The sequence below is a fragment of the Muscardinus avellanarius genome, assembly GCF_963383645.1.
Source record: "Muscardinus avellanarius genome assembly, chromosome: 12".
Lineage (NCBI taxonomy): Eukaryota > Metazoa > Chordata > Mammalia > Rodentia > Gliridae > Muscardinus > Muscardinus avellanarius.
The window spans coordinates 73,001,623-73,016,649 of NC_137798.1; the positions used below are offsets into that span (position 1 = coordinate 73,001,623).

At 41.9% G+C, this 15,027-nt stretch overlaps 1 protein-coding gene across 1 annotated transcript in view; it reads left to right on the plus strand.

The window, feature by feature from the left end:
* The window catches only part of RAD51B (RAD51 paralog B), a gene marked incomplete at its 3' end in the record, with an annotated part of 585,418 nt that overhangs the window by 408,778 nt on the left and 161,613 nt on the right, over positions 1–15,027 (plus strand). The window contains exon 7 of the mRNA XM_080707167.1: positions 7,995–8,091. Coding sequence (XP_080563293.1) covers positions 7,995–8,091 — 97 coding nt within the window. The remainder of the gene's footprint in view (positions 1–7,994; positions 8,092–15,027) is intronic.

Here is a 15,027-nt window from a genome sequence, read left to right on the forward strand (position 1 = left end):
GTAATCCCAGTACTTGGGAAGCTGAGACAGGAGGGTGGCAGGTTCAAGGCCAGCCTCAGCTATGTAGAGAGGCCCTCTGTAATTTAGTGGGACCCTGTTTCAAAAATAAAGAATAAAAAATAGGGCTTAGGGTGTAGCTCAAAGGTAAAATACCTCTGGGTTCAATTTTGGTCCTCCAGTACCAAACACACACACACACACACACACACACACACACACACACACACACACATCTTTACCTTTGTGCAGAGTCTTGGACATTTTTGTGTGTGTGATACTAGGAACTGAACTCAAGGGCGTAGTACCCTGAGCTATATTCCCGCTCTGCTAAAATTTTTTTATCTTGAAACAGAGCATCACTAAGTCACTGAGGACCTCACTAAGTTGCTGAGGCTGGCATTTAACCTGTGATCCTCCTGTCTCAGCCTCCTAGCCTGGGATTACAGGTATCCACCATCTTCCCAGCTTGGTCTTTGGATTCATAGTTGTTGGTAATGGGGGTGTATGATAGTTTCCAATTAGCCATACTTTTAGGAAAATGGCAAAAATAGATTTACTCTCATAGTTTTACTGCTTTTGAGGCTACAAACTGCAGATATTTGTTCTTTGACAGCTGTGAGCTATATATGCTATACAAAAGGAAATCAGGTATCTGCTTAGAAAACTGAACAGCTTTTGTTTTAAGCTCTTTTTTAACTGATAGATAAAGCATAAGCACTATACATATTATGTAATGTCGGGATCCAAGCAAGGCACAAATCAGGAAGGGACAACTGACGACCACGATGGGAGGGACATTTGCCATAGGCTGAGTGCTGTACTGAGGACTTTAAATAGCTCATCCAGTTTAATTCCCGCAGCCCTGTGATGAAGCGTTGTCACACACAGAGGTTAGGATGCTTGCTCAATGTGGCACAGCTAGGAAGTGATGGAGCCCAGGATCTTGGATTCCAAATGCCTCACCCTAACCACCATAAGCGGCTCTGGCACAAATCTAGTCCCAGGCACCAGAAGCTCCAGCTTTCCCAGTGGAGCAAAAGCATAGAAAAGTCCCTCTACCGTGTCAGTCAGAACACATTTTCAGAAACCAGAGAGTGTGAAGATTCTGTTTATAATTTGTAATAGTCTTTTATAAGTTCTTTTAAGAGCCCTATTTCCACGTCTCCAGATTGCCCCAGAGAAAAACACATTTGTAGGCTTCTGCCCAAGCCGTGGTTATTTGTAATCAATGCTTTTGGAAATGTTTCCATCTATCATTTTGCCGAACACCGATTTAGAAAACCACACAACTCGGTTAGACTATGTGTCAGCAAGGCCCCGAGCTGGGGCCGCGTGCCCCTCAGCGACTTGGCTCATAATAAAAGCAGAGGAGATGATTAACAGAACCACTGATGAGCTCCCTCTTCTACCACTGCAGTGTGAAAATGTTTTCCTTTCCCTCTGCTTTTCCAATGGAAGTGGAAGTGAGAGTATTTTTCTTTTATCTTCAGAGATGCAGAGGATAGAACCGGGGTCTCGTTCATGCTAGACCAGCGCTCTCCCACTTAGACACACCCTTAGCCCAGGGTGGGTGTTTTGAAGTCACTTGCAGTTTGTTTTAGGTTCTGCCAGGCATCATTTCATTAGTTTGGTACAATAAGACCATCATTCCAGTATTCATTTCCATTATAGGACCAAAGTGTAGAAAAAGTGATCCAAATATTTTAACTAATTCTTCATTGCTTAATTTATAAGTTTCTAGAGAAAAATTAGGGCACCTTCACCTCTTTATGTGTGTATGTGTGTGGTCCCAGGGATTGAACCCAGGGGCTTTCTACCACTGAGCTATCCCCTTTTTATTTTAAAACAGGGTCTTGCCAGGCATGGTGGCACACGCTTGTAATCACAGAATTCGGGAGGTGGAGACTGGAGGATCACGGTTTGTGGACACCATAGCTACTTAGCGAGACCCTTTGCAATTCAGTGAGACCCTGTTTCAAAAAATAAAAAAACTAAAAAATAGGACTGGGGGTATAGCTCGGAGGTGCAGTGCTCCTGGGTTCTATCTCCAGTACTAAAAACAAACAAAAAACAAAACAAAAAAAAGGTCTTGCTAAATTACTGCATACTGATCTTGAACCTGCAGTCCTCTTGTCGGCCTCTGAAGGACTGGGATTATAGGCACCCACCACTGCCTGGCTGCCTTTCCCTCTTAATGTTCCCTGCGTGTATGGTGATGTGATTTACTTTGCATGATACATACTACACTCAATGAAGTTTTTCTTACACTATTACCTTATTACCAGAGTTATAGTCATTCTTACCAAGCTGTCATCTAGAAAAATCCTATAAAAATTAAAGTTTTTTTTCTTTTTTTTTTATTGGTGCACTGTATTCATACATCATAGTAGGATACATACTTTTGTAGACATACATGCACACTTTTCCCAGTCAGCCCCCACCCAATCCCCACCCCATTCTCTCCCTATCCCTCCCTCCTATGCTTGGCTTAGTAGTTGACATCTAGTATTATGGCAATTTATCTAAAATTAAAAATGATAATCTCACATAACAGTTTCATTTGTCTGATACCAAGCTTTTGATGACTTAAAGATAACATTTCAATATTTCTTTTTGCTTTCTTTCTTACCAGAGAATATTTTTTTCTATTTTTTAGGTGAAACTATCATATATTTATATATATATTTTTCAGAAAAAAAATCTATCCTAATATGGAATATGGAGTCTAGGTACCCAAAACGATCTTGAAAAAGAACAAAGCTAGAAGATATATATTTTCTGATTTCAAACCATATAAAGCTACAATAATTGAAACAGTGTAGTACTATTATAAAGGCAGATATATAAACCATTGGAGTTAAATAAAAGCCTAGAGCTAAATTCTTCCCTATATTGTCAAGTTATTTTTGACAAGGTTTCCACAAACATTTGGTGGTGAAAATGATAATCTTTTAACTAAATATTGTTAAAAAAAATAATAATTACATGGAAAAGAATAAAATTGGACCCTTACCTAATCCCATATACAAATATTAACTCAAAATAGATAATAGACCTAAATATAATCTTAAGACTATAAACTTTTAGGAGAAAATCTGGGTCATAAAACCTCACAACATTGAAATTGGCAGTGATTTCTTGGTTATGATTTCAATGGCACAGGCAACAGAGGAGTATACAGACTCCCTAAAAAATAAAAAAAAATTGTATATCCAAAGACAATGTAAACAGAGTTAACAGTTACTAATAGAATGGGATAAAATATTTCCAATTGCTATATCTGAAGGTATATTAATATTCCAACTAGAAATCCTAAAAATTAACAACAATAAAGGCAAACAATACCATTTAGAGATAGGTAAAAGACTAACATAAATAATGAATCTCCACAGATAACCAATCTTAATTGTCTGTTGGATGGAAACTCTTGTTTCTCTGGTTCTGGTGTGTGTTACCTATTTCTTCTTTGTAGTTAATCTCTTTGAGTATTTTCTCTAGTGCTGGTTTTGAAGACATAAATTCCTTCAGTTTCTCTCTGTCATGGAAGCTTCTTATTTTTCCATCTAATTTGATAGAAAGTTTTGCTGGGTAGGAAATTTTTGGCTGGAAGTTGTTTTCTTTCAGAGTTTGGAATATGTTACTCCAAGCCCTTCTGGCTCTCATGACTTGGTTTGGGAAGTCTGGAGTGATTCTAATTGGTTTGCCTCTGAATGTCACTTGGCCCTTTGTTTTTGTTGCCTTTAAGATTCTCTGCTTGGCTTCCACATTGGTCATTTTGACAATTATGTGGCGTGGGGATCCTCTTCTCCGATCCTGTCTAAAGGGAGTTCTATAAGTTTCCTGGACCTTTGTATCAACCTCTTGCTCTGTGTTTGGAAAATTTTCTGCTATTACTTCTTTGAAGAGATTGTTAATCCCTTTGGTTTCACTTTCTTTTCCCTCCTCTATTCCAATTATTCTTAGGTTAGCTCTCTTAAAATGAGCCCATATTTCTTCAATATCAGATTCCTGCTGTCGGATATTTTTTTCTAGATTAGAAACTATGAGTTCATTTTTGGATTGCTCATCTTCTAAGAGCGAGATTCTGTTCTCCATGTGTTCTAATCGGTTGTTTGTGCTTTGAATTGAGGCCTTTACTTCATTAATTGCATCCTTTATCTCTTTTTGGCTCTCTCTGAGTTCTTTTCGAAGCACCTCTATTATTTCTACAGTTATTTTCCTGATTTGATCTTCTAGAAATCTCTGATTTTCTGTTTTATCGGGTTCTGATGTTGTGGGGTTGTGGGCATTCATTGCTCCAGTATTATTCCTCTTTCCCATGATTTCCGATGTTTGTGCCTTCTCTGGGTTCTTCCCTTGGGTCACTATGACTTCCCTTAAGGTGCTCTGGATCTCGAGTCAGTAGTATCTCGGACCCACTACTCCTTTACTGGGTTGTATCACAGAGTCTCCGACCCAGAGAGTCGATAGAGGCTGCTTTAGACTGCGGGGGGTGCCAGGTTGCACGTTCTCCTATGGTGTGATATCTCTGCCACCGCCCCTCCCCCACTGGGTCAAGTCCCAGGGAGTACAGTACTGGGATTTCTCCTCTGTGGCCCGCAGTTTGACTCACTGTTCTTGAGTACGCAGATGTAGCTGTACTGGCCTCGCTGAATTCGCTGCTGCTGCCGCCGGTGGCAATATGGCGCCGCTGCTACGCCCTCGGCTATGGGGCTGGCGTTTTTCTTCTTGATTTTGATTTCTACTCTGAATCCCTGCAGCGTGTGCTGAGCTCGGCCACTGGGAGCTTTAGATGCTCTCTGCGCGGAGAAATTCCGCCTAGCTGTTCCGCAGTGGCTCACCTCGGCTTGCTGTAGCCGCCCCGTGAATTCGCTGGTGCCTCCGACAGTATGGCGCTGCTGCCGCGTCTGCAGCGTCCTCGGGCGCGAGGCCGGTGTATCTCCTCTGTGGCTCTGTTCTCAGTCTGCTTTCTCTCTGGAGCCTGGTGATTTTTTGTTTCACTGGTGATGGTGTTTTCTGGCTATGAAAGGCGCTGATTTTGTGGTAATGGAGATTTGTTGTTAGCGGGACTGTTAAGCCCCGCTTTTCTCGGTCGCCATATTCCCGGAAGTCCTTAAAGTTTACCTATTTAGACCTCTCAGAAGTTTTGTGATTTATTTATTTATTTATTTATTTATTTATTTATTTATTTTGGTGGTACTGGGGTTCCTGGAAACCCTTCTACCTCTGGGCTACCACTCCCAGACCTATTTTTATATTTTATTTGGAAACATGTTCTCGGTCCCTTAAGCCAGAAAGTCTGGCTTTGAACCTGCACAATCCTCCTGTCTCCACCTCCCAAGTGCAGGGATTTCAAGTGTGTGCCACCATGCCCGGCCAGTTTTATGATATTTTTAACTAGGGCAGGCAGGTACATTATTTTGTTCCTTTGTAGTTAGAGCACGTTGTATGTTCAGGACCATGTCAGTATCTTATGGCCTTGATTTAACTAATTGCTATTTTTTTATTTTGATTTGTATACAAACTCTTTGTAATTAAGTAAAACTTGAAAAGACTAAAATTAGGCCGGGCGTGGTGGCGTACACTTGTAATCCCCAAGCTTGGGAGGCAGAGACAGGAGGATCAAGCAGGTTCGAAGCCAGCCGTGCGCACTGGCTTAGGAGACCCTGTTTCCAAATAAAAATATAAAAATAGGTCTGGGAGTGTAGCCCGGAGGTAGAAAGGCTTCCAGGAACCCCAGTACCACCACCAAAAAAAAAAAAAAAAAAGAAAAGAAAGAAAGAAAAGACTAAAATTAATAGAAATGACAAGGGAACCAAAGTATTTCCTGATGTAAAAAAAAATGCAATTTAGTGTTCTATTACTAGAACCAATTATCTGAAGCTTGTGGTATCTGCTAATTTATTATCCTATATATCATCATTCTGAAGGAAATAATAGTAACAATGGGGCCAGGCATGGTGGTGGTCCCTTGCAATCCCAGCATTTGGGCGGGTGAGACCGGAGGATCCCAGTTCACCGACAGCCTCAGCTACTTAGTGAGGCCCTTTACAACTCAATGAGATGCTGTTTCAAAATAAAGAGGTAGAATGCCCCTGGGTTCCATCCCCAGTAAAATAGTAGCAATGGCTTCTATTTATTAGATATTTACTAAGTGCCAGATACTGAGAGCTTTGGACACATGGAACTCAAAGGTTTAGTCATTTTCCCAAGGTACACAACATCAGGGTCAGAATTTGAACCCAGTTTTATTGGATTCCAAAGCTCATACCCTTTATTAGAAAGAGAGATGAACAATGCTCTTGAATATGAATAGTTGTTTCTTAAAGGAGCAGACTGTTGGCCATTTCCAGTTATTTTAACTGAAGACCTATCTTACGTGATTCTTTCCAGTTCAGATGAAAGATAGCACTATAAAAGAATACAAGAGACAAGATTAGCGAATACTAAATGGAATCCTATAATACCTGATCAGTGCTGCAGAGTAACTGGAGACGCATGGGGCTCCTTGACACACGAAATCCTCAAGAGGTTGTCTCTGCCAAGAGAGCCCTTCATTTCTTAACCTGACCTTGTCATCCTGCTCCTCTCTTGGCCCTCAATTAAGTTGCCCTGGTACAGGATTTATCACGTGTCACTGGCCCCTTCACCGCTGTCAGTGACAGGGGTGTGGCAGGAAGCTGGATACTGAAGAACAGAGGAGATCTCCCTTGCTCTTCACATCGGGGTGGCCACAAAACCCTAGCTGAATCTCAGGGCAGACCAGGACACCCCGACCAGACACACCGTACACTGAATTGGGTGCTGAATGCCCAGTGCCCTTGTTAGGTGAGGAGACGTCTCCCCCAATGGACTAAGATGCTCACGGTTTCTACCTAGGATGGGAACCTCCAAACCTTCTCAGATGGTCGTGGCGTACAGTTTGTTGCAACTGCCCAGGAGAAAATATGCATTCTACTCTTTCTTTAGGTTTCTAAGCAATAAGGTAGATTTTATAAATGAGAGAGAGAGAGAGAGAGAGAGAGAGAGAGAGAGAGAGAGAGAGAGAGAGAGACTGGCAATTGAGCCTATTAGTGTTCTACCTCTGAGCTACACCTCCCAGTCTATTTTTTAATTTTTTTTTCTTTTGGAAGAGGGTCTTACTAAGTTGCTAAGGGTCTTTGCTAAGTTTCTGAGTCTGGACTTAAAACTACGATCTTTTTGTCTCAGCCTCTCAAGTACTAGGGGTACAGGTGTGTGCCACCACAGCTGGCTTATAAATGAGGATTTTTAAAGAAAAGAAAGTTTCTTGACTGTACCAAAAGTGAAAATATTGCATGGCAGAAGACCATCTGACTTAGTAATTTGAGAGTCTTTCTAGAAATTTTAAGTGTTATGAATGTGATTTTGCATAGGTAGGGTTATGTTCGTGTTTTAAATGCATAGTGACACTTCAGACATTTTTTGTTAGAATTTGATTAATTTAAAAGAAACTATTATTCCTCTAGGGTTCATGTTATTTCTGTTTCACAAATTTGAAACAATAGCTTCAACTTCTGAGGTTAACAGGAGAAAAAGCCACAGGCATCCAAATTTTAAATTATTACTGTTTTTCAACATAAACAAAATCTTAAGTTGTACAATTTTCAAAATTAAGATTTGATAAAATGTTTCTATGTACATCTTAATTCTGGTTAAATTTCTTATTTTTTATTCTTAGCTAATATGATAACACTTCTCAGTCCCAATTTTCTCAGCATTTAGAAAGAATTGATTAGCCATTTAAGCTCTGAAAAAAAAAAAAAGCTTCTTTTCCTAGTTTTCTGGGTTTAGAATGACGGATAGGCCCTGCTGGAAGATAAAGTTGGTGAAAGTTAGAGCTGGGGTTTTCCTACCTGGGTACTTATCAGTCTTCTCCTAAGCCACAGTCTGCCTTTTGATAGCTCTAATAATTAATTTGGTCCTCTCTCTCTTTCTTCTCCCTCCCCCCGCCCCTTTTCCTTGTCTGTTCACAGGTTATCTTGACGAATCAAATTACAACCCATCTGAGCGGAGCCCTTGCTTCTCAGGCAGACCTGGTGTCTCCGGCCGATGATGTGTCCCTGTCTGAAGGTAAGGGATCTGTCCTGGAGAGGCTGAAACTTGACGCTTACATACACCCCATGGCCTCCCTGCTCCGATGAGAACTGGGAGACATGGCTAATGGGCACTGGCCAGTGAAGCCAGCTGAGCCTGGTGATTTGGGCTCAGCCGCCTCTGCAGGATCTGATCCCCGGCATATGAAGAGTCTCTTGCCCTGTGTCTATACGTAAGCTCCCTGTTTCACTTGAGCGAGTGACTCTCCATCTGGAGCCTTGTCACTCTTCTGTAGGTTGTCCCTGGTCCATAGCAGGAAGGCTGGCAAACTCTTACATGACTTTGTTTCTGAGACTGCTACTCAAAGATCAACCTCACTAGTGGCCTTATAGCAATTTAGCCTTCCATGTGTACTGAGTAGCTTTTGATTGGTTAAAGTACACACTAATTTCTTATGCCAGAGATGTCACGTTCTTGATCAATTTTACAGAAAGATTAAGAAAAATATCTTCATGGTGGTAAATTTGAAAAATTTTCTTCACTCTTCCGTGCTAGTAAAGGTCAGGCTGGCTATGGTTTGGATGGCATCATGCTTTACTTAGCTAGGGGAATTATAGCAGCAAACCAGACAGTGGTTTTTAGTTTTATTAAAAGGACTTACTTGACATTTCTAAGTTCTAATCATAGTTTGGGCATAATGTCATGGGCCTAGGTAGACATACATAGCTCTTCTGGGCCCTTCTTTGCTTTCAACTGTCTTAGAATCGGTCATGATGGATGATGGGGAACTTTTAGGCCTAGCAAAGTCTTGATAGACTACCCAGGTGATCTTCCACTGATTGGCTTTGGTTTCTGATCTCAGAAGTCACAATAACCACAACTCTTCCTCTTGCTGGTGTCTTTCAGATAAAAACCAATAACATATTTATAAAAGTTATAAAATGCTCTGTGTTCCCTCTTTCTTCACTCAATGATGCATTATCAAACTCCAGCTGGGCTAAAAATCAGAAATATCTAGAATTTTTCTTCCTCAAACTCCTCTTACCATCAAATCTGCTTTTTTTTAAAATCCCAAATATATATTTCCTCCTCTGAGAGGCAGACTCCGAGCATCACAAGGCTCCAGATGTTGCAAGAGAATCGGCATTCCCACACTGTTAGCCCCACCCCAAATCCCCCACTTAAAACATCGGTGCTTCCACTCCACCACATGACTCTGTTGGCTGACTGGGACTACATGCGACTCTCCAGACCGCGAGTGGCTCATTGGTCCCTTCCCCATGGCCAGCAGACTCCCCGAAGGTGCCGGTTTTGATTAAAGTAGGATTTTTTGATAACCTGATTGGTATTTGCCTACTTCGCAACTCAATTTTAACGTTACACTATTATGCTCACAACTGTATTATTATTCAAAAGACTTTCCCAATCCTAAACTCTACTGTTTCCATTCTGTTGCTATCAAATTTAAACTCTTCCAATCTGATGTCTTTCTACCATATCTCTCCTACACAGAGCTGGAAACCTTTTCTGGGAATGCACTGAAATCAGTAAGCCAATTAAAAAATATTCAGGAATTTAGGGTTTGTCGTAATCAGCAGGGTAGAATTATTTACACCATAGGAGTTAGCAACTGAAAGACTTTAGTGTTTTTCTTTTCTTTTGGGTGGGCCAATTTCCAGAACACCAGTTGATAGGTTAATGCTTCGTAACTCCTCAGTCTGCCCTCTCCTTCCTGTTCCACCTTGGTTCCCACCAACTCCTTCTGTGAAGCTCCCATGCCACTTGGCTGAACTGCCGGCCCCACAACTCCTGCCTCCACACCTCCCTAGCCAGCTCACCTTTTCTAAATTAGTGTTTCCCTCTTGTATTCCTTCCCAAGCTCATTCTTCTGTGGCTTAAAGACTGCCTCTTACATGGAACTCTGGGCCACGGAACTCTGGGCCTACTCGACTGGTCTTGCTCTACCTGCTCAGCTCTGTAAAAGAAAAGGCCTAGAAAAGTTAATTTGGCTTTTTATGTTCTTCTGACTAAACATGTTTAAGCACACAAGCTATATTGTATTCTTTTTGTATTCATGTATTGCTCCAAGGGCAGCAAAGTTCCAGGCATATTATGATACATAAATGCTGAATGAATATTATAGTAAGTACTCTGGAAGAATGGTGAGCGTGAGAATCACAAAAAGCACTTAGGAATATGACATTAAAATTGTTATGAGAATTACACACACGGAGACACACTCATTTGTTCAGCTCTGAAGAGATCAGAAGAGAGTGTCTTCCTTCCTGATTTGAAAATCAATAATCATACTTTGTCTTGGCTTCCTGGTTTTTCTTAAGCAAAGAAGAGGAGCAAAATACAGACAAAAGAAAAGCCTTTGGGCTCCAGTGTAACTAAAACAAGAAAGTGAACAAGGGGACGTAGCAAAGGGAGAGTTATCTGCTCATCCTTAACTTTGCCTGATTATGGAGCCCAAGGAAGAACAGAATTGTATTTTCTTGATCTTTTTCTTGTATAACTGAACAGGTAAAGAGGATATAGAAATATTTTTTCCTAACGTCTGTAAATGAAGCTACTTACCAATGAATAAAACTGAACAAATTTTCTAGAGTAATTATACTTATACATATTATAATTGTTAAGTTCCATGTGTATTTGTGTGTATAATACACACACACACACACATACACACACACACACACACACACTTTGTTGTTTCAAGCATTTGTTGTATCAACTTTGCCTTCATGTTAACTGACCTGATATTGGGTAGTTTTGTTTTGTTTTGTTTTATTTTGTGGTGTTGGGGACTGAACCCACTGCACTCTACCACTGGGCCACATCTCTATTTTTGTTTGTTTGTTTGTTTTTGTTCTTGTTGTTCTGGAGATTGAACCCAGGAGCATTCTACTTCCAAGCTATACACCTAACCCTATTCTATTTTTTATTTTGAAATAGGGTCGCCGGGCGTGGTGGTGCATGTTTATAATCCCAGTACTTGGGAGGCTGAGACAGGAGGATTGTAGGTTTGTGGCCAGCCTCAGGTACTTAGTGAGGCCCTCTGCAACTTAGTGAGACTCTGTTTCAAAAATAAAAAATAAGGGCTGGGGTGTGGCTTGGAGGTAAAATGCCCCTGGGTTCAATCCCAAGTACCACACACAGAGAGAAAGGGAGAGAGAAAGGGAGAGAGAGAGAGAGAGAGAGAGAGAGAGAGAGAGAGAGAGAGAGAGAGAAGGAAAGACAGGGTCTTGTTAAATTGATGAGGTTAGCCTGGAACCTATGATCCTCCTGTCTCAACCCCTCAAGTACTAGGATTACAAGTGTGCCCCAGTGCTCCCAGCTTACTTTTTATTTTGAGACAGAATCCTGCCATTGCTTGGACTGGTCTTAAACTTGTGATCCTCCTGCCTCAGCCACCTAAGTCTCTGGAATTACAGGCATCCACTGCCATACCCGGCTTTGGGCAGGTTTTAAAATCCCTCGGGCCTCAATCTCTTCTTCTGTTCAGTGTTAGGTAGGATGAATAAAGATTGCTCAAAGCTTTTCCCACCTCAACATTATAAGATTATGAGGTGGGTCTGGCAGACCAAGAGCATCCACCCACAGATGGGGTTTTAGTTCTGGTTTAGAGTCCTGTAATAGATTTCAGCTGCAGAATAGAAGACATTGCTTAAACTGCACTTCCTGGAAAACAGTTGTGGGGCAAGAACAAGTGGCCAAGAGCAGCTAGTAATAAAAGGATCTGAGTTGACCTGAGAGGAGGAGGGCCCAGCAGGGGCTGAGTCTAGGAGGTGAAGTCCCTTCTGCTCTGACGCAGAAGAGGGGACACAAGTGACCTGGCCCAACAGAGATCTCTTCTACCCCAGCAGACCCTGTGCTATTAATATCTGCCAGCTGCAGGCCCAGCGCACCCCTGCTGAGATCAAAGGCGTCCCTATCATAGCTCCAGCAAGGTCATCTGCACAGGGCTGTAAGAGTGAGCCCTGGCTGGCTGCAGGGACTTCCATGGGGGAGGAGAAGTCAGGAGATGGGGAGGTGCTCTCTCACGCTCCTTTAATCTCAGCTGACCAGCTGTTGCCCTCCCAGTGTTTGTAAAGTTGAGAGTTCTTTGCTTTTGTGTTGCTGGGCCTCCCTACCCTCTTATTAAAATCATGGCTGGATTGTTGCTCAGTTTAAGCAAACCCAATGTTCGCTGCCTGAGCAGGTATGATTCCTTTTGTTTAGGTTCCGTTAGTCTGTTGAGTTATCCAGGCAGGAGAACCAAATTAGGGAGAAGGTCTAAAGGCCAAGGATGTCCTCGGCATCTCTCCTGCCACAGAGCTTGTGCCTTGATAACAACAGTGGACAAAGTGGATTTTCCCTATTTGGTTAAAAAATAAAAAGCACTCATAAATGCTGTGTACTCAGTTGCAGCCTGCCTTGTATTTTTATTTATTTATTTATTTTTGGTGGTACTGGCGTTCCTGGAAACCTTCTACTTCCGGGCCACACTCCCAGTACCTATTTTTATACTTTTTTTAAAATATGGAAACAGGGTCTCTTAAGCCAGCATGGCTGGCTTCGAACCTGCGCGATCCTCCTGTCTTCGCCTCCCAAGCACGGAGATTACAAGCGTGTGCCACCACGCCCGGCTGCAGCCTGCCTTTTACAGACTTTCTCATTCACTTTGGAGAATGGAATTTTCAGAATTGATGCAATGTTTCTAAGGTTACAAAGTCACCCCATCCCAATGTTTCCCACTCTCAGTGGTTTGCACACACTTCTGGTTGTGCACATGTTTGTGCGAGAAAGAGACAGAGAGAGCAAGAGATGACTGACAAGACCTGAAACGTATGTGATTGGGACATAGGACTACAAAGAGGGCCGGCTGTTGTCGGTATGCCAAACTGTCAATGCAAAATTTCTCAACCTCTTTATGATTTTGCTTAATCTAGGACAGTATCAGCCTCAAGGTTCTTCTTCCCACTCTATAAATCAGAATATAAATCCCATGCTGGGGTGAATGCTCCTGATCTTAGGTCCACTGCAAGATCTTATCATAGCTGGAAAAGACTTTAGCAATGTTCTATTCATCCAGCCTATCATTTAACAAGAGAAACTAGGCAGAAATAAAGTTTTGGGGTTTTATATTTTACATTGTTCTAGACCAGGCACCGTGATTCAGAGTATTTTCTTCTGCAGTTTTTGTTTCATTGGCAGAAACTCCAACATATAGTTTCATCATAGAGCTTGGTGATCGGTTAGTGTGACTGTCCTGTTTCTTAGCCCTTGCTAAGTCTCCCTGTGGCCATTGAAGGCTTGTTGTACCTCATTTGTAGGGGACCTCTCTTTTCCCCATAGTGGTCAGTAGAGGAAAGGTCTAACAGTCAGGCTGGCCTACGATACCACACCCTATTCTGAAGTCACCTGGGATTTGAGAAGAACTGGCTGAGTCCCCATCTACCATGGCACAGTTGGTCGATGACCCTGATGTATGGTGTCATTTGAGTCTTCTACAAGATTGGAGCTCTGTTCAACCCAGACCGTTGGCTTTTGTTCTTCTGATGAGTTAACAGGGTAGCAGTTACTTCAGTGTGGTGATGGGGCCCACTTGAGGACTCCCAGGTGGCTTCATGGGAAGGAGACATTGCTAGGCTGGCATCCTGGCGTTCCCAGCACCTGGCATGTTTGTGCTTTTTTATCTGCACTAATAGTTTTAGATATATCATAGCACATGAAAACTAAAACTTAAAAGTGTGTGGAAGGGTCAAGGAAAGAGCACAAGAAAAAAAAGCAGTACTTACTAGAACCAAGAGTGGTTTCTAGTTTTAGTGCTGGAAAGCTTTCTATTCCTGTTGGACTCAGGGGAATTGATGGGCTGATTTCATGTGCAAGAGAAAGTATTTTGGGATTCAAATTCCCTAACAAACCATCCCTGCAAAAAGCTGGAGTCCATTTGAAAGATTATATGCAAGTGTGTGGCTTGTGTCTCTTTTAAAATAAATTCGGCAAGCAAGAACAGTTCAGAATGGTTGGGGCGCATGAGGGACTCATGGTTGTGAAAGGAGCAGACTTCAAAGCGTGGTATGAATTTTCGAGTTTTATTTCCACTCTTGCTTTCCAGCTGGATCTGCTCTGGATTTACTGCAGGATGTTTGAAAATGTGGCTCCCTGCTAATCTCAGACAGTTGCTATGATCAATGGTTTCTTTCATTTCCGATAAAAAACACTGGTGTTTCTGTTTAAATTGTGTGTACTTTCAGCTTTATTATTTTAGTTGTGATTTATTGTGCTGCATTACCCAAATTTGTAATCCATTAACCACAAACTTTGGGGTGGGTTGGTCGACTTAACAGAGTTCTCTCCACACGTTAGTTTTACAGTCCAATCTCAAACTGAATATTCATTGGTTTGTGTAGGCCACATACACGGGGACATGGGTGGAGCACTTTTCAGTATCCACACCTCCGGGGTATGGTGCAGGTTGGCTACAATTAGTGCTTTGAAACCATAAGGTGTCGTCATGTGACTGCAACAACATCATTCACATTTGTGTTTCCATAGTACTTTAAAATGTCTTAAAATGATGAATTTCTTAATCCATCTCAAGCGACCAAAGCATGAAGGAGAGAAGGAAATTGCTCAGAGGCCACACAGTGAGTAGAGGTGGCCGTGCCGGGAACAGAAGTCAGGGTGCTTCCTGAGAAATCTTAGATTTGGACAGTGCTGCCGCTTGGAGCAGTGAGTTTAGGATAAAAATATTTTAAGGGCACTAGTGATCTTTTAACTTTTGATTCCAAAGCCACAGACATATGTCAACACATAAAACTTCACATGCTTCTATTCACAAGGGCACACACATTTACCCATGCTCCTTTCTCCCTGGTAGTCAAGAATCCACAACACTTGACTAGGCCTATATTACTTCCAGTAAGTGTTCAGATGCCATGAAAGGTCTAATTTACAGAAAGATTAAAGGCATCAAAAATGTGT